The 24,753-nt window shown below is 58.6% G+C and overlaps 3 protein-coding genes across 6 annotated transcripts in view; 2 read left to right on the top strand and 1 right to left on the bottom strand.

Annotated features, from left to right (window-relative positions):
* SIN3A (SIN3 transcription regulator family member A) overlaps positions 1-6,242 on the top strand; it is a 30,283-nt gene extending 24,041 nt beyond the window's left edge. Inside the window, exons 17-21 of one of the 2 annotated variants that reach the window (XM_035554088.2) lie at positions 581-754; positions 1,692-1,784; positions 2,125-2,219; positions 2,749-2,956; positions 5,001-6,242. In XM_035554088.2, coding sequence (XP_035409981.1) covers positions 581-754; positions 1,692-1,784; positions 2,125-2,219; positions 2,749-2,956; positions 5,001-5,231 — 801 coding nt within the window. In that variant the 3' untranslated portion in view covers positions 5,232-6,242. The remainder of the gene's footprint in view (positions 1-580; positions 755-1,691; positions 1,785-2,124; positions 2,220-2,748; positions 2,957-5,000) is intronic. The other variant, XM_050713011.1, reaches the window with a different exon arrangement.
* A 1,475-nt stretch (positions 6,243-7,717) lies between these two features.
* MAN2C1 (mannosidase alpha class 2C member 1) lies at positions 7,718-19,882 on the top strand. Of its 3 annotated transcripts, XM_035553813.2 has the most exons (26): positions 7,718-7,839; positions 8,112-8,237; positions 8,913-9,036; positions 9,799-9,869; positions 10,074-10,251; positions 10,704-10,893; positions 11,259-11,365; positions 11,573-11,683; positions 12,205-12,297; positions 12,603-12,719; positions 13,205-13,300; positions 13,604-13,749; positions 14,198-14,321; positions 14,835-14,956; positions 15,452-15,537; positions 16,075-16,245; positions 16,337-16,419; positions 16,590-16,684; positions 16,788-16,892; positions 17,086-17,242; positions 17,586-17,729; positions 17,845-17,954; positions 18,576-18,655; positions 18,755-18,900; positions 19,115-19,218; positions 19,290-19,882. In XM_035553813.2, exons 1-26 carry the CDS (start codon positions 7,739-7,741, stop codon positions 19,405-19,407), a joined length of 3,105 nt encoding a protein of 1,034 aa, XP_035409706.1. In that variant the 5' UTR covers positions 7,718-7,738; the 3' UTR covers positions 19,408-19,882. The 3 variants fall into 3 exon arrangements, with proteins under 3 accessions (XP_035409706.1, XP_035409709.1, XP_035409712.1); XM_035553819.2 differs by lacking the exons at positions 7,718-7,839; positions 8,913-9,036 and adding an exon at positions 8,838-8,912 and having other exon boundaries at positions 8,212-8,237; XM_035553816.2 differs by lacking the exons at positions 14,198-14,321; positions 14,835-14,956.
* A 174-nt stretch (positions 19,883-20,056) lies between these two features.
* Positions 20,057-24,459, bottom strand: NEIL1 (nei like DNA glycosylase 1). The gene is given in 10 exon segments (XM_050712909.1): positions 20,057-20,407; positions 20,545-20,764; positions 20,932-20,993; positions 21,327-21,354; positions 21,551-21,675; positions 21,800-21,899; positions 22,984-23,039; positions 23,186-23,319; positions 23,963-24,036; positions 24,038-24,459. Coding segments are annotated over 10 exon segments (1,164 nt in total). The 5' UTR covers positions 24,383-24,459; the 3' UTR covers positions 20,057-20,387.
* Between the last annotated feature and the right edge of the window lie 294 nt (positions 24,460-24,753).

Below are 24,753 nucleotides of genomic sequence, written 5' to 3' on the forward strand. Positions count from 1 at the left end.
AATTTGCCAGCCACGTGTGTTGGTTTTTTTTTTGTTTGTTTTTTAAAGATAGTGGTGGTGTTTTTACGTTGCCACAGAGATCGTCTGCAACTGGAAGAAGTTACTAAAATGTAGCCTTAAACTCATGCACTTTCAGCCTTTTTTTCCCCTATTTTTTTAATTCAAGGGCAGAAGCACATGGTTATGTCTTAGTTTCTTTCTATTCTATGCTGATGGGCATGCAGCAGACTCCAGTGAGCAAGTACCTCCTTATCCACGGTAGCTTTTATTTTTAAAACCCATAACGCAGGCAAATAAAGATGTACGCTCAGCTGTGCATGCTGCTTTTCGTTAAAGTCAAAATCTGCTGGGTGCCACTTACACCAGGGGGTTTCAGAGGCTTTCTCACTCTTCCGGCTGGCTTCTGTGCTCAGGGTTTTGATAGGTCATGCAGGTTCTGCGTGTTACAGCAAGTTCTCCCGAGTGCCTTAGGCGAAGAGAAATACCTTTTGCAAAAGGAGGCCCCAACCACAAAGGCTATTTCTTCTTTTTTGGCTTTTTTCGCTCACAAACACCTTCCCCGTGTTCTTCCTTTTCTCAGCTCCAGCACATAGTGAGCGACGAGATCTGCGTGCAGGTCACGGACCTCTACCTGTCAGAGAACAGCAACGGAGCCACGGGAGGCCTTCTCGCCTCGCAGTCCTCTCGTACCCTTCTGGAGGCCACCTACCAGCGCAAAGCTGAGCAGCTCATGTCGGAGGAGAACTGCTTCAAGGTAAGGCTGGGCTGCGAACCTCGGCGTAAAAGCAGCAAGCAGTGAAGGGGATGCTCTGTAAGAAGGTGCTGGTCCTTTGAAAACAGAGCATTGTCTAAGCGCTGAAGTCTCCTAGGCTTTCTGTAGCTCTGCAACTTGAAATGAACGTTTTGGTGGTGTGTTCCCAAGCTTTTGGTGCCCAGAAGCAGCTCTTTGCTGACATTTCCAGCATGCTTACAGCTGATTTTCCTGCTGGTCTGTGGCAGAACCTGTACCAGTCCAGGCAGGCAGAGTGGAATGGCACACAGGGGTGTTAATGCTTTGGCGAGGGCCCCTCAGAAATGGGCCTTTGAGAAGGAACACGTTTCTGGGACCAGCAGTGAATACTCCGTGTGCTTCAGAGCATTTTTAGATTGTATCGTGCTGGCTGATTTGCTGTCACCAATTTTAATTTGTTATCTCAGACCTTCCCATTTGTCTTGTCTCAACCTTTGCAGACTGCGGAAAGATCTGCTAAGACTGACTGGGCATTAAATCATTGCTGACTCTGTGCGTTGCTGAATAAAGCTGGTGCATGGTGCTAATCAAATCCATCCTGCCTTCGCCCAAAATGCAGGAAGTGTTCAGGCCCTTTTTGAGCTAGTAAAGTACTTGGGAGAAAAGCCTGTGTGTATAATCTCTCTTCCCTTGCCATCAGAATTAAGCTGGGGGCTCAAGAAGGACCTATACCACTCCAAAATCAACCCCAAAAGATTTTTCACAAAGCTTTAGTTATGTTCCTCAAAGGCTGTGCAATTTGCCAGTGTTTTCCCTTTGCTGTCGGCAATGCAGGAAGCGCAACTTTTTGCCTTACAATATGCAAACTTGCTTAATTCTTCCTTTGCCCCAGTGAGAAGTGGAGGATTTGTTTTCCTGTTTGAAACCTCCTACTGAATCCCTTCTGCCTTTTGCTTTGTAGCTGATGTTCATTCAGAGCAGAGGCCAAGTTCAGTTAACCATTGAGCTGCTGGACACAGAAGAGGAGAACTCGGATGACCCAGTAGAAGCAGAGGTAAGAGCAGCTTGCCCAGAGAGCTGGTTGTGGCAGTCAGAGGTGTGCCGGACAAGGGAGTCCAGCTGACTTGTTGTGGTCTGCTAGCAGAAGATAGAGATGTCAACGAAACACTGTAAAGCTTTCACTGGTGTGAGCAGGCAAATCCCTCTTGGTTTGTTTTGTATTCGAGGAGCCTTAAAACCATAGAGAGAAGTGTTGTTCCTGCCTTTGGGGGATTGACATACAAGGAACCTTCCAAAATGTTTGTCCGTGTAGCTTCCAGCTTACCCTCCTTAACCCCACCCGACGTTGTCTGGTGGGCAAGCCGTGGCTGACATTGTTGTGTGCTCGCTTCCAGCGCTGGTCGGACTACGTTGAGCGGTACGTCAACTCCGATTCTACCTCCCCCGAGCTCCGGGAGCACCTGGCCCAGAAACCCGTCTTCCTGCCGAGGTGAGTGGCCGGGAGCCCTGCCTGCTGCGTGGCTGGCCATGAGAAGCAGAGCGTTGTGCTCTCGCGGTGCTGGCTGTTCGGTCTCGCCTCTGCTTTAATGCCCCTACAGCAGCCGTGACCCTGGCAGCGCGGCACAGAGGTACCGTGCTGCTGCTCATCCTAAAAGCCTGTGGGTCCACCCCAGGCTCCTGCTCTCCAGTGACTGAGAGATAGCATGGGCCACGGGCGGCAGAGAGGGCTGGGGACTCGCCAGCCTGCTTGTTGGCAGTTCTGCCTCGGCTCACGGGAACCCTCCAGCTAAAACCAGCGGGTGCCACATCAGGGCTTTTTGTGAGCAGGGAGCTGAGTGCGCCGTAGCCGTGGTTTCAGCAAGAGAGAAACCCAGTGACCTGTCGTAGGGGTCTGAGCCTGAAGGAACTTAATCCGAGCTCAGGTTCTTGAGGGGCCAGCACAGATCCACCAGCTCCCTCCGGCCTTAGCAGCACTGGAGGGTGAGCACTAATTCCAAGAGGGGTTCTCTGGTTTGCAGGAATCTGAGGCGGATCCGTAAGTGTCAGCGTGGTCGGGAGCAGCAGGAGAAGGAAGGGAAGGAGGGAAACAGTAAGAAGTCCATGGAGAACGTGGAGAGCTTGGACAAGCTGGAGTGTAAATTCAAACTGAACTCCTATAAGATGGTGTACGTGATCAAATCGGAGGATTACATGTACAGGAGGACCGCTCTGCTGCGAGCTCAGCAGGTAGGAGGGAGCAGAACTGGGGCGGGCAGCTGGTGTTTCCCAGTACCCCTTGCTCCCAAAGTCAGGTGGGGAGAGTCAGATGAAATGTCCTCGGGGTCCCAGTCAGAAACATTCAGCGATCTTTGTGCTGCCGGGAGGACGGTGTGCTATTGCGTTCTCCCGAGACACTAAAGATCTTCTGAACGTTCCTAAGATGTAATCTTTTCTTCTGCCTTTTGCTCTCACCATCCTCCCACCTCTCCTCCCTTTTCTCCAGAGAGTTTTGTTACGGTAGGGCAGTGGTTTCGACTGTTAGCTCTCAAATTTCTTCCAGGAGGTGTTTCCCCTGGGCAGCAGTCCCCCTGCTTTAGGGAAGACCCATCCTCTGCATGCTATCGTGGTGACTTCCTAGAGCGCATGCTCTTCCAGGGCTTCCCCAGGGAGGAATCGATCAGGGTGCAGAGCATCAAATGCTTTCTGCCCCAGTGTGTCCCCCTGGGCACCATCCCTCGGCGTTTCCTGTCCCCACAGTCACTGGGAGCGGGAGTCCTCAGGTCGCTCCGCACGGCAGAGCCCCGCAAACACGCGGCAGCAGCTCCACGACGCTGCTGTTGTGGCAAGGATGGGCGCAGGGAGGTCCCGGCTGCAGGAAATCCCCAGGGGTGCCCTTCCAGGACTTCGGAGTCCTGGTCCCAAGGAATGATTTGGGTGGAGAAAAGTGATTTGGTGCTCAGAATTCCCTGACACTTTTCTCGTCCTGTGGGAATATTCCTGCCCAAAGGAGAAAAATGGGGAGCTTTAGCAGCAAGCTCCAGTTCCAGTACGGCTATTTAGTCTTGGAGTTTAAAGTACTTCACTCTAATTTCATTATAATCTATGAAAAACAAAATGTTAAGCAGAATCCCATTGCTTAGAATGTCAAAGAAAGCGAAAAATGCCAGATCCCGGCAAAAGTTGCTGGCTTAAGCAGTCAGAAGCAGAGGTACCTGAGAGGCTCTGTCAGCAGTAGTCTCTTCTGTAGCCGCAGAGGTTTGTTTTCAGTTTACTAATTTGTTTTTCTGAGCAAACTACTGACCACTGAGAAAATTCACTAGGAGATGAGGGAGTGGGAGAGGTGTGCACTGCTTCCTGCCCGGTAAATCATCCCTCCACAGCTCAGTTTGTCATTTCTTTAGACTTAAAAAATAGCTACTCTCACCCACTTCTTGCTGATGTAATACAAGTAATGGTTTTATTTAATTAGTTGTAATTTTGGTAAACTTGGATCCACATCAGATAAGAGTTCTGTTTCAGTAGTGAGTCTTTGAAATACCACTATTGAGAATTTTTATCTATCCAATTCAATTTGCCCAAAGTTTGAAAAGTTCTCTCTCAAACAAGATGCTACGTGCCATCACAGAGAATCCCAACATGAGTCAGATTAATGAACTTTTAAGAATATGACATGAAGCAAAGCCTCCCAGAAGACTGCTGCAGGAGCCGTAGAAGCTACATGTTAGCTACAAACTTGTTGGTAATGGTTAACACTCAGAGAGGGGCAGTCCTTTGGGAGGAGAAGGAAAATAATAAAATACATCAGTTTTAATCTTGAGGGTTTAATTATATTTACTGGTTTAAGTAACGATTGTAGTCACGGTTTTTAAGCCATGGTTTTAAGCCATCTGTCCTTGATTTGACATTCCCTAAACAGATGCTCTGACTCAAGAACACGCGCACTTCTTCCTATCGTGCTGCTTTTGTTAAGCCAGCGCTTCTCAACCGTTCTTCATTTTCCCTAGCAATCGTGTTGCCAGCACGTACGATGCCTGTTGAGCTGGCCCCGTGCGTGCAGGGCTCTGCTTATCCCAGCCTCTGCTTGTGTGCTCGCTGCTGGGGGGGCGACAGGGGCAGCATCTTCATCTTCCCCTGCCATTAGCAAGGGTCAGCGTCTGCGTTCCCGACTCCCTCAGGCGCTGCGCCCCGCGGTTGTGTTGACTCGCAGCCTGGTTCCTCTGCCGAGAGCTGCGTCGCGCCGCAGCTCGAGGGCCGGAGCCACCTCCTCGTAACACCTCTTCTGTTTCTGCAGTCCCACGAACGAGTGAGCAAGCGGCTGCACCAGCGGTTCCAGGCCTGGGTGGACAAATGGACCAAGGAGCACGTCACCCGCGAGATGGCAGCCGAGACAAGCAAGTGGCTCATGGGCGAAGGGTTGGAGGGCTTGGTGCCCTGCACCACCTCCTGTGACACAGAGACCCTGCACTTTGTGAGCATTAACAAGTACCGTGTCAAATACGGCACGATATTCAAGACACCGTAAACGCCCTGGGCCAGGGAAGCTCCCAGGAGATGTGTGTGTGTGCGTGCGCATCAAGGAAACGAGGAAGATGCCTTTCTCCCCTCACTGTGTATCTCCGTAACATGGCCACTTGACTAGTGCGTGGCTGGTACAAGCTGTCACCAGCGGGATTTCTCTGTAGGAACGTGGCTCTCCACCAGCGCCTGCTGGGACCCCTGGCCGCCGGCCCCTTGACTTCAGCATGCGCCCCGGAGGGACGGACCCTCCTCTGAGCTGAGCGGTCCCAGAGAGACACAACGAGCTCGTACGCACCAGCAGTGTTGGGGCTTGACTCCCCGGCGGCCTGAGCGGCGAGGGAAGAGAACTGGAGGAGGCTCTCCACCACCCCGATGCCTCAGTGGTCTTCAGATTTCCTTGCCTGGATGTGTCCCGAAGCCCAGAGGTGCCTGTCGCGGACTGGATTCTCCTCTGCCACGCTGCGGCAAGCAGCCTGGGCTCCTGCGGGGGGTCCCGGGCACTCCGGCCTCACAGAGCAGCCCCTCGATCCCTCTCACTTGGCTCTCCTCCCTCCCATGCTGGACTCAACCAGTGCAGATCGGTCTGTCCTTTCTAGTGCCAGTGGAACTGTTTTTTGTACCTGCTTGTTTACTAGTCTCTCCTAGTGCCATGCACCAGCTTTTCACACACATGTACGTACACACACACAACAGAGAACAACACAATTTTAACATGTTCCCCTCCTTTTTTGTAAATAAATGTACAAATTGTCAATTTTTGTTTTTTTTCTTTTTTTTTTTTTATTAAAGGAAGTATGCTTGATGTGCTAGCATAACTGTACTAGCTTCTTGTGTACCATAGTACCAGGTGGCTTGAGAATTAGTACCGACAGACAGACCTACGAAGACATTTATTACACTTTTTACCAAAGGGAGTTATCATTGTAGTGCTTTTGTGTGGAAACTTTTTTCTCCTTTTTTTGTAAATAAAAACGATGTCTTTGTTCTTACTGGAGGAAGACGCTCGCTCACCCACAGCCCTGTCCCTGGTCTGTAAGGCACCCTGCAGCGTGCGCTTGTTGGGGTGGGGAAGAGGGGGCACGTCCAACCGTTTTGCGATCGGCTCCACAATCCGAGAGGAAGAAGCAGAAGCAGCGCGTGTGTTTTGCGGTTAATACAACCAAGGTATGAGCAGTCTGTTGAGATATATAAATATATATTATATAACTTTTAGTTTTTTTATTTATTTTTTTTCTCCTGGTGGATAATTTTTATCCACTTAGTCTTCCAGCTCCAAGGACCTTTGATTTTGGGAAGTGTTGCTGAGCTACTTAGCTGGGGTTGATTGTGCTCATGTATTTTTCCCTCTCAGTATTGAAGAAAACATCTTAAGTACCAAACCAGTATTTGACAGAGCTGCTCTGTGTGCGCGTTTGTGTGCGCGTGCAAGAGAAGGTAGAGGGGTGGAATGGATGTCGGTGCATTTCACTAGTGAAATCCACATGTGGGATATGTATTTTTTTTTTAATATAGAAGCAGATACTTAAACACAGGGAAAGATTCTCCTTTTAAAATGAAGTTGGCATGGGCTTTGTAAGCCACACCAGACAAGTGCACTATCTATCCACCTCATAGGAGGCAGTTTTCCTTGCACGAACTAGGCTCTAAGCACACCAAATTTGTCCCTGGTGTTTTGGAGCGGGGTTTTGGAGGTGACGGGCAGAGCTGGGGCAGCGGCTGCGTGCCGAGAGGGGGGCAGGCCTGGGGGGACCCTTCATGGCAGCAGAGCAGAGGGGTTTGTGCAGGGCCCTGAGGGGTTGAACTCATGTGCAGGCACTGTGCAGAAGGCAGATCTGGCTGTGGGGGCGAGCAGGAGCCTCCTGCGGAGAGGGAAAAAGGGGGAAAAAGAGAGGGAAGAGCCCAGGAGGGAGGAGCTCAGTGGGGAAGAGGCCAGGAGGACCACGCAGCGTTTGCTAGCAATAAATTACCTGCCTTGTTCCCTTCTAAAGTATTTGGTTTTGCATCCTACACACTTAATCCCCCCCCCTTCCGCCCCCCCCCCCGTGTGTGCTCCAGGTGGTCTGGAGGCGAGCATGGGGGTGCTGGAGGCCTTTTCCTTCCCCAGCTGTAAAATGGGTGCAGCGCTGGGGGTGCCCCAGCAGCCTGCTCCTGCACGGTTTCAGCACTGGTGGGAAGGCCCCCAGCCTGTACCATAACTGAAAAAAAAAAAAAAGGTTTTCTTTTTATTTAGCGTTACTTTTTATTTAGCGTTACTGTTTGTGTGATTCCCCTACAACTACTGTGAGCGTGACTGCGGTGTGGCGTGCCCATTAAAACATCAGGGCTCAGCCATGCCTACGGCCCCTTCTTCCTTCAACGGGGACCCCGAGGGGCCTGGAGGCGAGGCTCGGGGCCTCGCCGCCCCCTCCCGGTTAATTACAGCCGGTTAATTGCTTAATTACACAGGCCGGGGGGGGGAGAAGGAGGGGGCTGCGCGGCGGGCGCATGCGCAGTGGCGGCGCGGCCCCCGGCATGGCGGCGGGCGCCATGTTGAAGCACCGGCGGACGGCGCTGGAGCGCGTGGAGAAGTTCGTGTCCGCCGCGTACTTCACCGACTGCAACCTGCGGGGCAGGTGGGCGCCGGGCAGGGCTCCCCGGGCCGCCGCCGCCGCGCTGGGCCCCGCGGGGGGCTGAGGGGAGAGGCCGCGGCCTGCTCTGCGCCCCCTCCCCCCCCCCTTCCCCTCACGTTCCCCCTCAGGCGCCTGAGGGGAGCTGGGGCGGCCCCGGGCTGAGGGGGGCTGAGGGGGAGGCGGGCGGGCGGCTGGGGGCGGTGCGGGGCGCGGGGTGCTCGGCCGGCCCCCGCCGGGCCGTCCCCGCAGCCGTGCCCTGTCCGTGCCCCCCGCAGGCTGTACGGCGCCAGCTGCCCGCCCGCGGCGCTCTCCTGCTTCCAGAGCCCGCTGCGCGTCCCCTACGGCGAGGCTGTGGGGCGGCGGTTCGGGCCGGCCGCCGTCGGGGACTCCTTCGGGCCCACGTGAGTACCGGAGCCCCGAGGGGCCGTGCCCCTGCCTGCCGCGTGCTTCAGGGCTGCCTGGGAGCCTCGGCAGGGGCTGGCGGGGTGGCGGGCGGCGGTGCCCCTGCCGTAGGGGCGCCCCTGTTTGTAACGGCGGGCCGCGGCCTGCCAGAGGAACTCGGAGTCGCGATGAGGAGGGCCGCAGGTCCAAGCGTATCGATGAACCGTCCTGGCTCAGGCGTTGCGCAAGTCCCGGCACCCTCTGGTCTTACTGCCTTTCCGAGGGCCGTGCAGGAGGGAGGGCGGCAGCGCTGGGAAGCCCCGCGGTTGCGTCTGCCAGCTGGGACGAGAGCTTCCCCCCGCGCGGCGCGGCGCTTAGCAGGCGGCTAGATGTCCAGCCCTTAGCGGAGCCTGACGGCGAGCGCCGCGAGGTAGAAGCTTTGCTTGGTTACACTTGGTCGGGCTGGCAGCTCGCTGGGAAGGGGAAGTGCGGCGAAATGGCACAGGACCGTGCAGGTGCCGTGTGCTGCTTAAACCGAAGGTGGTTAAACGTGGGGCCGGGCGGCATCGTTACGCTGGCACGCCAGACTGGTGCGGTGTCCCGCTGTGCTTCTTCCACAGAGGCTCTGAGGACAAGCGGCTTCCCTCGGGGAAGGTCCCAGCAGCGCGGTGAGGTTGCTGCGTGCTCTCTTCCAGGTGGGAGACCTGCTGGTTTAAGGTGGAGCTGAGCATCCCCCCGGCGTGGGCAGGGCGGGAAGTGCACTTTGTTTGGGAGAGCGATGGGGAAGGCATGGTGTGGCGAGATGGGCAGCCTGTACAGGTAAGGAGGTGCAGATCAGGGGCGTGCAGAGCAGTTACCTCCCTCACGCCTCTCTAACAGGATAGCAGAAACCCCCTCCTGTTTGTTATGGAGTAATGCCTGCAGGTGTTGTGGCAGGGAAATAACACGTAGACAAGAACAATTGGAGGCCTGGACAGTGTGATCGTGAGGAAAAACATAAAGGGGATGTGGAGTTGTAGGGTTGTTCAGCCTCAAGAGGTAAGCTCTGTAAAATAGGTAAATAGCAAATAGGTGAGAAGCTGCCGTGCAGAGAGGGGCAGTGTTTGCGTAGGGGCTAGTACGGGGCGTGGGAGAGAGGGTGACGCTCGTGGTTTACCTGCTGTGCTTTGTGGTGGGCCACAAAGGGTCTGGGAGCTGTTTCTGAAGTTCAGTCCCAAAAGTCAAGCCTGCTGCTGGTGTGTTTGAGTGTTTCCCGGGGGTTGACTCCTCGACAGGAGTTAAAATTCTGGTCTGCAAAGTAGTCCCAGCTGGAAATCCCTTGTTTAGGCATTATCAGATGTCTTGCAAGACAGGTAGGCAAGCTCCGGGCCTGAGATGTACATCTCCAGTGCCAACAAGAATAACAGGTCAGACTCTTGTCAGGACTAGCACAGGTCAGCTTTGGCCCTGCAGTTCCCATGCCGGTTGTTCTGTTGGGAAGCAGGGCCCTGCAGAACACGGGACCAGACCCCGTCCGTCCAGCTGCTCTGTCAGGCCCGCTGTCGTGGACTTGGGGGTTAAGCGTGCTGCCTTTCCCTGCAGGGCTTGACTAAGGAAGGTGAGAAGACCAGCTACATCCTGACAAGCTGCCTGAAGGAGTCGGAACCCCACAGGTGAGCGGTCAGCCTGGCCGAACCCCCATCTGCTGGGGGATCTCGGACTTCCTTGAAGCCACGAGACCCCCAGACCTGCGTCGGGGCGTCCAGGGGGTCAGCCAGGAGTTGGGGTTGGGCTGGTCCTGCTGTGGGGTGGGAACGGGCTTCCCCAGCTGCGTGCTCGTGGTCTGCGCCCTGATGGCTTTGTCCCCGTCTCCGCAGCGTGACGCTGTACGTGGAGCTGGCCTGCAACGGCCTCTTCGGGGCTGGCAAGGGCACCATGATCGCCGCCCCGGACCCCGACAGGAGGTTCACTGTGAGCAAGGCTGAGCTCGTCGTCTTCAACAGGGATGTCTATGAGCTGCTGGTGGATCTGGAAATACTGCTGGACATGGCCCAGGTCTGTGCACCCGTTCTGTCATCCTTCCCACCTCCTTCTACAACTCCTTCATTTTATCCCCTGCTGCTGCTGTTCCAAGACTTGTCCTCCCACCAGGAGGCTCTGGAGGAAGGAACAAGTATTTGCTCCTGCTGCTTTAGCATAATTGACATTGTCTAGAGCAGGAGAAAACCAAATGGGGAGAAGCCACAGGTGGTTGTTTCGTCCATCTCCTGTTCCAAAACGGGATCTGTTTGACCAGAGCAGTCTGTAATTGGTGCACGTGTTACCTGGGTTTAGAAGGACACGTGCACAGACATCAGGCTGTGTCTGTGAAGCAGGGCCGTGGTGTTTGCCTGGCACCACTGGCAGCCTCAGGTGCTGGAAGGAGGCAGGAGGTTCTCCCCGGGGCGAGCGTGGGTGCAGAAAGCTGTCCCGAGCTCAGGGTCAAGCTGTCCTCCTCCCAACCCCAGCTCCTCGGGGAGGAAAACCAGCGGAGCTTCCAGGCGCTGTACGCTGCCAACCAGATGGTGAACGTGTGCGACGTTACCGACCCCGCCACCTTCCCTGCTGCCCGCGACCTGGCGGCGGCCGTCTTCGGCCAGAGGAACGGCGAGAGCCAGCACACCATCCACGCCATGGGGCACTGCCACATCGACTCCGGTGAGAGCAGCACGGCGTGCCCTCTCTGCTGGCTGCCCCCGAGCTCCAGGCAGCAAACCCTGGGCGAAGGGAAGGGAAGGGGAGGGAAGGGGCTCTGCGCTGCCACGCAGCCGGTCAGATTGGGCACGTGGCTGGCTTGCTGTGCCCCCTGCTGCTGAGGGATGGCGTACAGACCACGCTCTTCTCCCTGTCAGACTTCAGCCTTCAGTTTTCAGTCCCTGGAGGGGGCTTCGGTCTCAGCATTTTCCCCGCCTGATCCTTGAAGGGCAGCACGGCCCTGTTCCCAGTGGAGCCTGCCTCCCCCCGGCAGGTGGGTATTTGTGCCGAGCGATGACCGCGCTGGGGCCGTGTCTCTGTCCCCACAGCCTGGCTGTGGCCATACGAGGAGACCATCCGCAAATGTGCTCGGAGCTGGGTCACGGTCATCCGCCTGATGGAGAGCGACCCCGAGCTCACCTTCGTGTGCTCCCAGGTGAGTCCTCTCCCTCCGAAATGTTTGGGTCAGGAAGGGGGTTTGCTCTGGGCAGCGTCGGGGTTGTTGCTGAGCTCTCTGAGGAGCTTTTCTTCTGCTTGCGGCGTGCTGCTTCTGCGGCGTGACTCCAGGCAAGAGGAGGGGTGACCGGCAGCATCCCGTGCGGGGGCGTGGTGGGAGCCGAGACCGTCCTCTGTGCTCCGGCAGGCGCAGCAGTTCGAGTGGGTGCGGAGCTGGTACCCGGGGCTCTACGCCCAGATCCAGGACTACGTGGCAAAGGGGCGGTTCATTCCTGTCGGCGGCACCTGGGTGGAAATGGTGAGAAGCGTGGGGAGCCTGGCTCACTGCCCCCTTCCCGCGCCATCCCTCTGGGGCCTGGCGCTGGGACGGGGCGCAGCAGGGCCTTTGCCGCCCCTGTCTGGTCGGTCGTGAGCCACTGTGCGTGGTGTCTAGCCGTGTAAAAACACCGTCCCTCTCCTGAATCGCTTCGTTACCTGAGAAAGGAGCCTTGGTATGTGCTGGCCGAGCTCCGTTCTTCCCTTCACCATCCTCAAGATGTCAAAGCTCCGTGTAACCGCTCTCTGAGCCGCTCAGAGGGCACGTCCCCTCGCTGCGCAGGCAGAGGGGGATGTAGCAGAGCCTTGCTCCACCCAGAAGCCCTCAGGGCCGCTGCGCGGCCCCCGCTTTGCACTGCCTCGGGTTGTTTCCCTTTTGCAGCGCCGAGCGTGTCCGGATCCTCCCCGGGCAGGGTGACAGCGGGTGGGAATGGGGGCGCACCCAGGAGCCCTCGCCCCGAGCCTGGCTCGGCACGCGGTACACGCGATGTGCTTTGCCCCCAGGACGGGAACCTGCCCAGCGGGGAGGCCATGGTGCGGCAGTTCCTCCAGGGCCAGCGGTTCTTCCGGGAGCAGTTTGGCCGGATCTGCTCGGAGGTACTTGCTCTTCTCCTGCACGCCTTCCTCGCACGCTGTCTCCTTCCACCTCTTGCTGTGCTCGGGGGTTTCTCTACGGTTTGCCTTCCCGAGAGCACCCTTGGGTGCCTCACATAGGTCTGGTTTTGGCAGCTAAAGTTGCGATGAGTGAATATCCAGTCCCCAGCGTGTCCTGCCAGGTAGCACAGGGTTAGGACTCGGCGTCCCTTGTGCGAGAAGGGCTTGGGGCCTTACTGCCAGGACACCCCGACCGAGCTCAGGCTGCGGTGCGTGTGACTCACGTGTTTCTTTCCCTCTGCTCCCAGTTCTGGCTCCCGGACACGTTTGGGTACTCGGCCCAGCTGCCCCAGCTGATGCGTGGCTGTGGGATCGGGCGGTTCCTCACGCAGAAGCTCAGCTGGAACCTGGTGAACGCCTTCCCGGTGAGCTGTGCCGGAGTCCGTCTGCAGGCTTGACCCCTTTCTTCCACCATTAGTCATTAGCTCAGCTGATGCAGGCTTTTCTCCCAAAAGCTCAAAGCTGTGACCAGTTTATGATGGTAGCAGTGTCCTGCCGGGCTTTGGGGGAGGGGGGGACACAGTGATCCCAGCTTGGCTGCCAGTAACTGCTGCCTCCAGGTGTCGTTTTGCTCCTAACAAGCCCCCGGACAGGAAGCTGTGACCTGTCTGCGCGGGCTTCTAGCGCGCGAGTTCTGCGTTGACGGGGTTGAAACATGCTCTGTGTACACACGTTTGTGGGGGAGATCGGTTTGGGAGCCTCGAGACGCTGAGCGAGGGGCTAGTTAATGGCTTGCTGGCACGAACACAGATTTCTTTTTGGGAACTCCTGGGGATGATGGGTTGTGTTTTCACGTTGTGGTACAGGGAGGCTGTTAGAAACACCGTGCTTTTCTTTGTTTCCCCTGCAGCATCACACCTTTTTCTGGGAAGGCATCGATGGTTCCCGAGTCCTGACCCATTTCCCCCCTGGTGACTCCTATGGGATGCTTGGGCGAGTGGGGGAGGTGAGCGGGGTTGCCAAACCTGCATGTGAAGTGCAGTGCCAGCCTCATGGGACCAGGTCTGAGGCTCGTGGGGGAGGGCACTGCCTGGGAAAGGAGTAGGATTGCTGGACAAAGGATTTTAGGGTGCCTGGCAGCAGCTGCCTGCCTCTGAGATGTGTCCGTGCCTGATTCCTGTGGTTTGGGGTGGGGAGGAGGGCTAAGGCCGGACTTTGCACCCCGAAGGCTGGCCCAGCTCTCTTGTGTGGAGCCATGGGAGCTGGGGCTGGGTACCAGGGGAGTGTAGCTGTGCAGAATTCCTTCTAGATGCTGAAAACGGTGAAGAACAACAAGGACAAAGGACGCGTGAACCACAGCGCTGTGCTCTTCGGCTTCGGAGACGGAGGAGGGGGCCCCACGCAGAAGATGCTGGACAGGATGAAGAGGATGCGTGATACAGACGGGCTGCCGAGGTAAGAAGAGAGCTCCCTTTCCCCTCTTCTTGTGCAGGCACAGAGCTCTTGTCACAGCTTCCAGAGGCTCCCACTGCTTCTACCAAAGCAGCTGTGTCCACAAAACGTGGCTCAAAGTTCTGCCGAGCCTGATTTGGGGAAAACTCATCTGGCAGCAAGGCAGGGTGTCAGCCAGCTGCTGCCCCCCAGCAGAACCCCTCACCACTCCGCTGGCCCTGCCTGCAGTTCGCATTTCTGGGGGATTTCTGAGCTGAAGGTTTCCTTTGCTTCCACCGTGCTGTGGTGGTGCCATCTCTGTCTTCAGCCAGCCACGAGCCATCCCTTTGAGATCCGTTGGGGTTTCTGAAGCCTCACTTCTGGGCCTGTCACCTTTCCTGGTGAGGAGACGCCACTTGCTGCTCGTGCACTTCCCTCCTGACCCGTCGCTGTTCGTACATCCCTCCCCCAGGGTTCAGATGTCCACTCCCGACCGGCTTTTCTCTGTCCTGGAGAAGGAGTCGGCGCAGCTGTGCACGTGGGTGGGCGAGCTCTTCCTCGAGCTGCACAACGGCACGTACACCACCCAGGCCCAGGTGACTGCGGGACGGGGCAGCAGGCTTCCCCCAGGGACGGAGGCTGTTCGCAGTTCTCTTTGCCCCTCTGCAGGCAGTTCCAGGGTTCCCTTTCGGTCTTGACTGTGGGAGCCACGTTGTAGCCAGGACTCCGCAAGACAAATCTGACCGTTAGTCTTTAAGCAGGCTTTTTTTCCAGGAGGGAGAAGGAAGCCAGGGCCCCCTTGGTCAATAACTGCCTTGTGCCGCACTTCAGCGGGGTCCTGATAATTGCAGAGGTGGGGTGAAGAGGAGTAGGGAGGGAACAGACAGGAGGAGCCTGGCCTGGCGTTAAGCTGCGCCCTGTGCTGGGAGTTGTAGGGCTGAAAGCCAGGGTGACCTGTGGAAAAAAATCCCACTGGTGCTGGCAGCTCAGGACACCTCCAAGTAACCGGCCTTCTTGCACGGAGCTGCGCTTTTTGCTGCTGCTGTTAGTGATCCACTCGGAGCTCCAGACTTCCTAAGGATCTTCCTTCTCTTCTTGGTTGGCACTAGATAAAGAAGGGGAATCGGGAGTGCGAGCGAATACTCCACGACGTGGAAGTTCTCAGCGCCTTGGCTCTGGCGCAGGACAGCTCGTTCCAGTACCCTGCCAGCCAGCTGCAGCGGCTCTGGAGGTGGGGGCACACACGAGCACCGACCGCTGCACCCACACTGCTCCTTCAGACACTGATCGGGGCTCCACCTGGAAGGCGTCACAGCGCCTTGCTTCTCCCGCTGGAATCCTCAGACCCTCGCTCCAAAGCCACCGGGAGCTCCAAACTCTTCCTGCTCTCCTGGCTGGAAACTTCATTTCCAACCTAGGCTTATCCTTGGCCAGTTATGGCTCGTCTGAGCTTGTGCAACAATATATCTGGTAGCCCCAGGGCATTGAAAAAAATAGCTCCTACTCCCCATGGCTGTGGTTTGCTAAGATGACAGCTGACAAGTCCTAACATAAAGGGGTTTAAAGGGTGCTATGCAAAAAATCTTGTTCTCCCAATTACTTGCTAGTGGGGGCACAGGAGAACGGTTATTAGGTTTGTCCGTCTTGCAAGCAGGGCTTGGTAAGCTCCAGCAAGTCTGCTGCTCTCCACAGAGCCTTTTCACATCGTTCCTCTCTTCTGTTTTAGGTTACTGCTGCTCAACCAGTTCCACGATGTGCTGCCAGGCAGCTGTATCCAGCTCGTGGTTGAGGATGCCCTGCAATACTACGCCGGTGAGCAGGGGTTTGGGCTAGGAGGACACTTAAACCTCCTGGAGCACACTGCCTGTCGTCTGGTGCAGAGGTTTCAGTCTCGGACTGCCTGGCACTGTAGGTTGAACCTGTGCAGGACAGTCATGTGTCAGTAATTGTGCTAATTGGGCTGGGGAATTACCAAAACGTGCCGAGTTCCTGAGTTTTTGCACGCTGTTTGCACGCCAGGAGAGACCCCAGCAAAGGTGGGAGCTGAAATCGGCTCCTCCCTGCCCACGGGCAGTTACAACAGCTTCCTTTATTACAGCTCAGCGATTTTCCAGCTGAACTGGCATAGCTCCTTGTAGCCTTGTAAAAACAAAGTTAATAATTATAACTTTAATTGCTTAATAGATAATAGTAATTAATATTAAGAACAATTAGTAATTGTAGCTTGGAAGTAGCCAAAGTATGCGTACATTGCACAGGAGCACCAGATAGGAGAAGCTACCTGCCTGGGCTGAATTCAAGCCTTTTTTTTAAATTATTTTTTTTATTTTTTTCCTCTTTTTCCCTCAGAGATCCGCAGGGCTGGTGCTCGGCTGCAGGAGGAGGCTGTGCAGTCCTTATGTGGGGACCTGCTGCAGCCCGAGTCCGGGCGTGCTGAGGGCACCCTCGTGCTGAACACTTTGCCCTGGGAACGGACCGAGGTGATCTCCAGGGCCGGGCCAGCTGGAGCAGAGGTTTTAGGTTTGTCTAACCGAGGGGGAGCTTTTGTAGCAGAACCTCGTAAAAGGGCGTGGGTCTGAGGATGTTGAAGCAGAGCCTCTTTCCTTCCCAGCTCTGGTGACAGCCCCCAGCATGGGGTACACGATACTGAGGGAGCCGTCGCCACCCCCGCAGCCTGTGACAGTGGTGAAGCAGGTGAGCACAGCTCCGCTGTTCCTCAGGGTGGCGTACCTGCGTCAGAGGCCGACTGGGGAGAAATCTGGGGAATCCAGCGTGCAGAAAGCTGGCGTGTTAGACTTACAGCTGGGGACTTGGTGTCCAGCTCGCCCCATGGAGTCGTGGCTCTCTTTGTCCTTTCCCCCCAGGAGGATGGCTCCGTTACCATGGAGAACGGGCTGATTGCGGTCTGTCTGGATGCGATGGGCCGCCTGACTTCTCTTCGTCTGGCACACTCTGAGAGGTCTGGTGCCTGGAACCAGGCTCCTAAAACTTTCCTTGGGCCTTTTTCTCTGTGTAGACCCTTCACAACTGCCAGATTTGAAGTTGCTGTTTCTCTGTTCCAGGGAGGCAGTTGCAGATGGCTGCTGTGCCAACCAGTTTGCTCTCTTTGATGACGTTCCCCTGTACTGGGATGCCTGGGACGTGATGGATTACCACCTGGAAACCAGGTGGAGGAGCAGGGCATGCAGCACTCGGAGTCTGACTTTGCTTTGAGTTTCTTGCCTCCCCATCAGTCTTAGCTGTAACAAAACCTCAACAGCTCTCCTGTTTCTGGGCATTCACTCTGGAGAAGCGAGTGCCTGATTTGGGATCCTGGATCTTCCATGCGGGGACCAGCTCGGCCTTTACCCCTTTCTCTAGGAAGCCGGTGACAACGCTGCTGAAGCCTCTGGAAATCACCCTGGCAGGGGGCCTGCGGGGAAGTGCAAGCTTCTCTCTGCGGGTTGGGAAGAGCAGCACCTTAACCCAGGAGATTGTCCTGGATGCCACGTGCCCGTACATCCGCTTCCTGACCCAGGTGCGGCCAGCAGCTGCTGCGTTAGGGACGCGTGGTGTGCAGGCAGGGCCCTGGGAAGCTGAACCATGCTTCAGAATTACGTTTCCCCTCGTTTCCTCCTCTGGAACCTCCTGTTGCCCGTCCTCCCCTTGCCTAGGTCCCCCGAGGGATGGAATGGAATAGAGAGCATCGCTTTATCCATTTTCAGATTCCACTTCACCCATTTTCAGGCTTCAGGGTTGTTGTACGGTTCCTGGTCGTGGGCCAGCCCGGGTAGGAGCTGGCTGCCGTGCGTTGGGGACAGATGAGCGTGGTCTGTGCCTGCCAGAGCCCTCCGACGATGCCCTCCTGCTATTGCATTTAGGTCGAGTGGAAGGAATCCCACAAGTTCCTGAAGGTGGAGTTCCCTGTGCAGGTCCGGAGCACGAACGCCACCTACGAGATCCAGTTTGGGCACGTGCAGCGGCCAACGCACTGGAACACGTCGTGGGACTGGGCCCGATTCGAGGTGAGAGGAGAGGTTTATCTGGTGCGAGGGTCGGGCTGCGCCTCCCGCGGGGGGCTGCTCTTCCTCCCAGGCAGTAGCTTCGTGCGGCAGATACGTCCCTTGGTGCCTCCTGCAGGTGTGGGCTCACAAGTGGATGGATCTCTCCGAGCACGGCTTCGGGGTGGCAGTGCTGAATGACAGCAAGTACGGGGCGTCGGCACGCGGGAACGTCCTCAGCCTCTCGCTGTGAGTGGGGCTGGGGTGGTGGCAGAGCTGCAGCGGTCACTTTGACTTCTGAGGTGTCCGTTTCAAGTCAAGGCAGCGCCTGGTCCTGAATGATCATAGTAAGCAAAGAAATAGTTTGGGATTAGCCAAAGTGGCTGTCTTCTAAAACCTTTTGGCTGACTTAATTCAAATTGACTAAGAGAACGAAATTCCTTGTGCTCACAGATAATTTCGTAGAGATCAGATCAGGTTTGCAGCAAGTAATTTTTCTGTTGCTGGCCAAAACACGCCCCAGGAAGGGAGGCTTAAAGGAGGGGGAAGGAACGGCGATGTTACATATGTGTGCAAAGCTCAGAGAAGCTCTGTGTTTCGGTTCGAGCTGCAAGTTTCATGGGAAACCATGAAAACCATGGGAAACCAACCCTTCAGAGCTTGGTTTTAGTTCCTGGGACACCTTGTCCAGAGTCCGTTGCCAGAAATCAGCAGAAATCAGCTTCCACCTCTGGGCCTGGTCTCAGAGTAGTGCGGAGAGGAGGGAGGCAGCTGTCTTGGTGCGGTGCTCCGGGCTGTGTGGCAGAGGAACAGGCCTGGGTTCACAGAGGGTGCTGCAGCCATGCCCGTCTCACCCGCCTCTTCCCTCAGGCTGAGAGCACCCAAGTCCCCCGATGCCACCGCCGATATCACGCAGCACCACTTCACGTACGCCGTGCTGCCTCACCAGGGTGAGTGGTGGCGGAGGGTGTCCCAGCGAGCCTCCGGGTGAGCGCAGGCTGTCCTGGCTGTGCGTGCGGAGAGGCTGACCCGAGGTTTGGGTGCTGCAGGTTCCTTCCAGGATGCGGGTGTGATCCGGTGCGCTTACAACCTGAATTTCCCCCTCCACGCGGTCCCAGCCAGCTGTGCCCAGTGCCCAGCCTGGAGTGCCTTTTCCGTGAGCTCACCTGCCGTTGTTCTGGAGACTGTCAAGCAGGCAAGGCCCCTGGGACGGAGCGGGGAGGCGGAGGGGACACTTCTTTACCCAAACTGCTTAAGCTGCGGTTGTTCAGCATGGTCTGCCCTCTCCCTGCATCGCAATCCCCCTCATCTGCGTGTCAGAGCAGCTCAGCCGTGACCGCCTGTGTCTGGCTGTCCCCCGAGGTTCTGTCCCCTGGGGCTGAGTTCCTTTCTGCGCTGTGTCCCCGAAGGCCGAGGACAGGCCCGACGCGGTGGTGGTGCGGCTGTACGAGGCGCACGGCAGCACGGCTGGCACCTGGCTGCGGAGCTCCCTCCCCGTGAAGGAGGCAATGCTGTAAGTCCTGCTCGAGGGCTGGGCGCGGGCGGATCGTTGGCTTTAGCTTCACCAGCTGCCTTCTTCCCCAGCTGTGACCTCCTGGAGCAGCCGCTTGCCAAGGACCACCTGGCGCTGGAGCAGCAGGGCGTGAGGCTTTCCTTCAGGCCCTTCCAGGTGCTCTCCATCCTCCTGGTTCTGAGGCAGTGAGGCCCTCGGTCACATCTTGTGCCACAGCAAGCTGGACCAACGCTGGGAGCTCGACTCACGGCCCAAGGCTGCTGGGAGTGCTCCTTCTCCTGGAACTGAGCCTGCCCCCCCCCCGTGCCCTCTCCCTGGGCTGGGGAGGAACGAGGAGCGGGCGTTTTCACTGCCCCCAGGCCAGTGACGTTTCCCAAGAGCGGTTCCAGGGAAGAGCAGTCTTCCCCCCTTGCTGCCCCCACCCAGCTCAGGAAAAGAGTTGAGAACAGCTCCGTTTCCTCAGGAAAGGAGGAGTAAAGCTGCCCCCTGCCTGACCCGGGGGTTGGGGAGCAGCAGCTTTCTGTGCTGACCCCGTGTCACAGCCTTTGTCCTTTCCAGACCAAAGCAGCACCCAGCTGCAAGGTGGGAGCAAGCGTAAAAACACTACAGTTCTTCTTCTCCACAAATAAGGGAATTACGTAAAAACATGTTTCAGCCTCTTACCTTATTTCCAGATGCCTTCGCTTCTCTTGTAGTGTCTCCCGCCGTGGGATCTCACTCCTGGGAGGGGGAGGCAGCACTTACCTTAATTTTGGGGGTTGGGGGTAGAGGGGCGGGGAGAGCCTGCTCCAGCCCATTGCAGGGAGAGGCTGGTACCAGCACAAAAAGGCAGGCACGGTGACTTGTACACAAAATACTTTTATTAAGCAGCTAAAAACGGCTGTCTCGGGGACCCAGGGAGCAGTCAGAAAAGGCTGAGGAAATGCACTGTTAGGCAGAGGGAAGAGTCAGAGCGACACGGCACCCGAAGACCTCAGTCTGTGGTCCTGAAGAACTGCTCCCGCCACCCAAGCCGGACCAGTGAGGTTTTGGAGAACACGATTAAAAACCGTAAGGGGAGGCACGCAGCCTGCCCCCAGCACGGGAGGGCCGTGCCTGAAGGCGGCCCCGGGGCCCAGCCAGCGCCACGCCGGAGGAGGAGGAGGTGGGAGGAAGGCAGCTTGCGGCGCTCACACTGCGGGGGCTGCGCCTGGAAGGTGGGGAGGGAAACGGGAAGGGAAGGGTTGGTGCCGCAGGGCCCTGCTGGCTCCTCTCCTGCCCTCGGTCACCGTGACGCGCTGCTCCCACGCTTGGGCTAGCCCAAAACTCACGGAAGCGCCGCCTCACCTGCGCCCTTGCGTGCAGACGCCCGGCGTCTTGTCACTTTGACGGGAGCCTCGGGCTCAGAGGAGGCCGGAGCGGCAGCTGCTGCCCTCCTCGCACGGGCACGGCCCTTCCTTGGCCGCTCAGGCACTGCTTCGTCCTCCTCCTCTTCCTCCTTCTTCACGGCCAACGTTGCGGGGTTCTCCGCACGCCTGGAGCGCCGTTTGGAGGCGCGTGTGGTGACCTGGGCGGACAGAGCCAGGGCTTAGCAGCAGCAACGTGCACGTGGTAGAGGAACAGGAGGCTTCCTGTTCCAGGAGGCTAGGAACTCCCGGGACGAGCCCCGCGGTGCCTGTGGGAGCAGCCTGAGGAAGCAGGACAAGCTCTGGTCCCCCAAGCTCTGCCTCCCACCTCAGCAGTCGGCGCGTCAGGGTCTGCCTTTGGGCCAGCGCGCTTCTTGCGGGACGTCTGACCTGCGGGAGAGCACGGGGTTGGGGCTGGGGGGAGGAGGCGGTGACCGCTCAGGCGATGGGGGCTGTAGGAAGGACTCGGGGGGCTCCCTCTCCCCTCTCACCACCCTCAGGTGAGGACGGGACGTGGCTGCAGGCCTGGAAAAGCACCCTGCAGGTGCTGGGAGGAAGCCAGGGACACGGCAGGCTGCATCCCCCGGTGCCACAGGCCTGAGCGCCCCAACCACGGCAGCAGTTGCCTCCCCAGCAGGGCCTGGGAGCGGGTCCCTTCCTCCTCCCCGTGCTCCAGCCCTCCCAGAGCAGGAGCAGGTCCCGCGGGGAGCAGAGGGCACTCACCTCTGGGAGCCATGGGGCCGGGCTCGCCCTGCAAGGAAGGGGACAGAGCGGTGACCGGTGCGCCATCACTGCCCAGGCACCACCAGCACAGCGGGCTGCTGGAAAGGGAGCTTCCCGGTGACGCAGCACCACGCTTGGGGGCGCAAGAAGCGGCACCCGAGCCGGTGTCCCCCTGGGGGAGTGGTAAGGGCGCCCAGCCCCAGGCAGAGACCCCCCCAACCCACCTGGAACCATATGGTCCTGCCGTTGTGGTCGCGCAGGGAGCTCATGCCAGGCACCCCGTAGCACTGCAGCCAGTTCTTGAAGGCGGTGTGGTTGTCCGCGTGGTCTGGGTCAAGGAGGTTTTTCTCTGGGAAGGGGGAGAGGAAAAGGGGCGGAGAAACAGAGCTGGGGAGGGCGCGCTGTCCTGCCAGAGCCCAGCCCAGGCCCTGCCAGCTGTCCCCGTCCCCCAGCTCCCAGCCTCGCAGCCTCACCCGCCGCCACGACCTCCATGGGCACCGTGTGGCACAGCTCCAGGAGGTCCGGGTTATCCCGCTTCAGCTTCAGCTTCTTACTCAGCGTCAGGGAAGAATTCTGCAGGGGTGGAGAAGGGAAGTCACCTGCCAGCTACCTCAGCCTCCCTGGGGGGGGGGGGTGGTGTCTCTTCACCCCCCAAATACCCATCTCCCCTCGCCCCCCTGAGGAGGAGCTGCCAAACTCCCCCTGAGGACAGGGAATTGGGGCAGCACACAGGAGCACCAGCAGTTTGTGAAAAACAACCCTCAGGTCATGGTGGGTTTTTTTTGTGGGTTTTTTTTTTTTCAGGCTTTCTTGGAGATTGGAGTAGCCACACAGCAAGGGCTCTACTGCAGCCTTCCCCCGAGGTTTTAAGCTTGTGTTTGTTTCCCTTGCCCCTTCCTCTTTACCCTCTCTCAACCAAATAATACACAAGAGACTCCCTGAAGGCACGGGCGCAGCTGAGTGCGAGCGCAGCACGGAGGCACGTGGCCAGGGAGCTGTGTCAGCTCGGCGGCACGGCCACGGGAGGTTACGGAAGGGCTGCACACATTTGCCGCTGGAGGGGCAGGCGTGCTCAGATGCGGGGGTTGTGGCAGGAGACAACAACAAGCTGGCTGGGAGAGCTCCCATGCAGCAAGAATTATAGTTGTGAAGGGAAAACGCCAGCTGCCAGGATGGGAAAGGGCTCAGGGGTTGTCAGGCAGCAGACAGGGTTCGATGACTACATTGAGTACACCCCCAAACCTGTCCACGCTGTCCCCAGAAAGCAACACCTCCTGCCAGCGGTGCGGGCAGAGGGGACGGGCTGTGTGAACGCTGCAGGGGTTCTGCCCCATCAGAGCGGGGAGCCAAACATGAACTGAAACTGGCCTGAACCCTGAGCCATGACAGCAGAGCTGAAGCAGAGCTTTGCGCCCAGCTGAGCACAAAGCAGGACCAGAGTTTCACACCCAGCTGAGCCAGGGTCTAGAAGCAACCTGAGCCCCCTTTTCGGCCTCACTGCTGAGCCCAAACCCCACTCAGTGATGTTTCTCAGCTCAGTCTGGCTCCCTGCACAGAAGGCAAGAGGCTCCCAGGACTGAGCCCGGCCGAGTGGGGCGATGCTGAGCTGTGAAAGCACCGTGTGTTCCCATCTATTCCCCACCTTTTTCCTCCTCGCCTGCTCCTGATGCTTCAGGGCTTCCAGCACCGTCCGAGCCTTTTCAAAGGGAGGATCTTCAACCTGAGAGAGTCCACCCGTCACACGCAAGCCTGACCTCTCGTTTCTGACACGGCTTAGCACGGTAGGCAAAGGCACTCAAGTTTGGCCTTGGAAGAGGCTGGATACGGTGTGGTTTCAGCTCAGTGAAAAGCCTTATTACGAAATGCACCTCACCTGTACAGGATCTCAGCACGGAGGTAGTTGCCGATCCCATTGAAGTACTTCTGGTTCAAGAGGGCCTCACAGATGGGCTTGTCAAAAGCCTTATCGTCCAGGTTCTTCAGCACGTTCTCCCTGCGACGGAGCACGAGTATCAGGCTGGTGCACTTGGACACAGCCATGCTACTGCCACCAAGGGCAGAAGCCCCGCACGCGGCCTCCACAAAGCAGCCCAAACTGTCCTCGAGCAAGGGGCAAAGCAGCAAAGCGAAGGATCCCAGAAGCGTTAAGGTCGGAAAAGCCCTCCAAGCTCACCTGGTCCAACCACCCCCCTACCACCAGCGTCACCCCCTAACCCACGTCCCCGAGCACCACGTCCAACCTCTCCTTGAACACCCCCAGGGACGGCGCCTCCACCACCTCCCCGGGCAACCCGTCCCAAGGCCTGACCGCTCTTGTGAGCGCAGGGAAGACGACCCCGGCACAGGCGCCCCGTATCCCCACGCACACGGGAAGCGCTGGGGCAGGCAGCGAATTCGGCCCAACCCCGCGCGCCGCCGCTCCTCCGGCCCGGGGCTTCAGAGCCGGGGACCGAGGCCGCGAGCAGAGCCACGGGGGCCGCCGGCAGGCGCGGGGAGAAGGCGCGGGAAGGGCTCCCCGCCGCCGCCGGCTCAGGCGGGGAAGCGGCGGGCGCCGCACAGCCACGGCAGCGCCTCAGGACGCCGCCCCCCGAGCCCCGCGGCCCGCTCCCGCCCACCGCGCGGCGCCGAGCCCCCACCTGAAGGCCCGGTAATCGGAGAGCACGCAGGGCCCGCGGCCGGGCTGCCAGGCGTCGCCCAGGCGCCACGAGCCTGAAGCGGCGGGCGTCGACGAAGCAGAGGGCGCGCGGGGGGCTCTCGCGGGTGAGGAAGCGCAGGTGCGCGTGGCGGGGCGGCGCGGCGGCGGGGCGCAGGCCGAAGCCCCCGGACATGCCGAAGCGGAAGACGAGGGCCTGCGGGCGGCCGGGGCCCAGCGGCTCCAGGCGCAGCCGCAGCTCCTTGCCGCGGGCGGCGGCGCCCAGGCGGTACGCCTCGCTGCGGAACGGCACCTCCGGGCCGCGGCCCACGGCCGAGCGCTCGGCCCCGCCGCAGAACACCAGCCCGCCGCACGCCTCGTTGATGTAGCGCCCGGCCAGGGCCAGCTCCGGGCCCTCGGGCATCGCGACCCGGCGACAGGGCCGCGACCGGCCCGCGACGCGGCCTCTCTCCTGACCCGTCGCCTAGCGACACGCCCCCGAAGGGCGGGGCTCCCCTCCCCGTTGCCTAGCGACACGCCCCCGAAGGGCGGGGCTCCCCTCCCCGTCGCCTAGCGACACGCCCCGAAGGGCGGGGCTCCCCTCCCCGTGCCTAGCGACACGCCCCGAAGGGGGGCGGGGCTCCCCTCCCCGGTCGCCTAGCGACACGCCCCCCGAAGGGCGGGGCTCCCCTCCCCGTCGCCTAGCGACACGCCCCCGAAGGGCGGGGCTCCCTCCCCGTCGCCTAGCGACACGCCCCCCCCGAAGGGCGGGGCTCCCCTCCCCTCCCCGTCGCC

The sequence above is a fragment of the Cygnus atratus genome, chromosome 11 (genome assembly GCF_013377495.2).
Source record: "Cygnus atratus isolate AKBS03 ecotype Queensland, Australia chromosome 11, CAtr_DNAZoo_HiC_assembly, whole genome shotgun sequence".
NCBI lineage: Eukaryota > Metazoa > Chordata > Aves > Anseriformes > Anatidae > Cygnus > Cygnus atratus.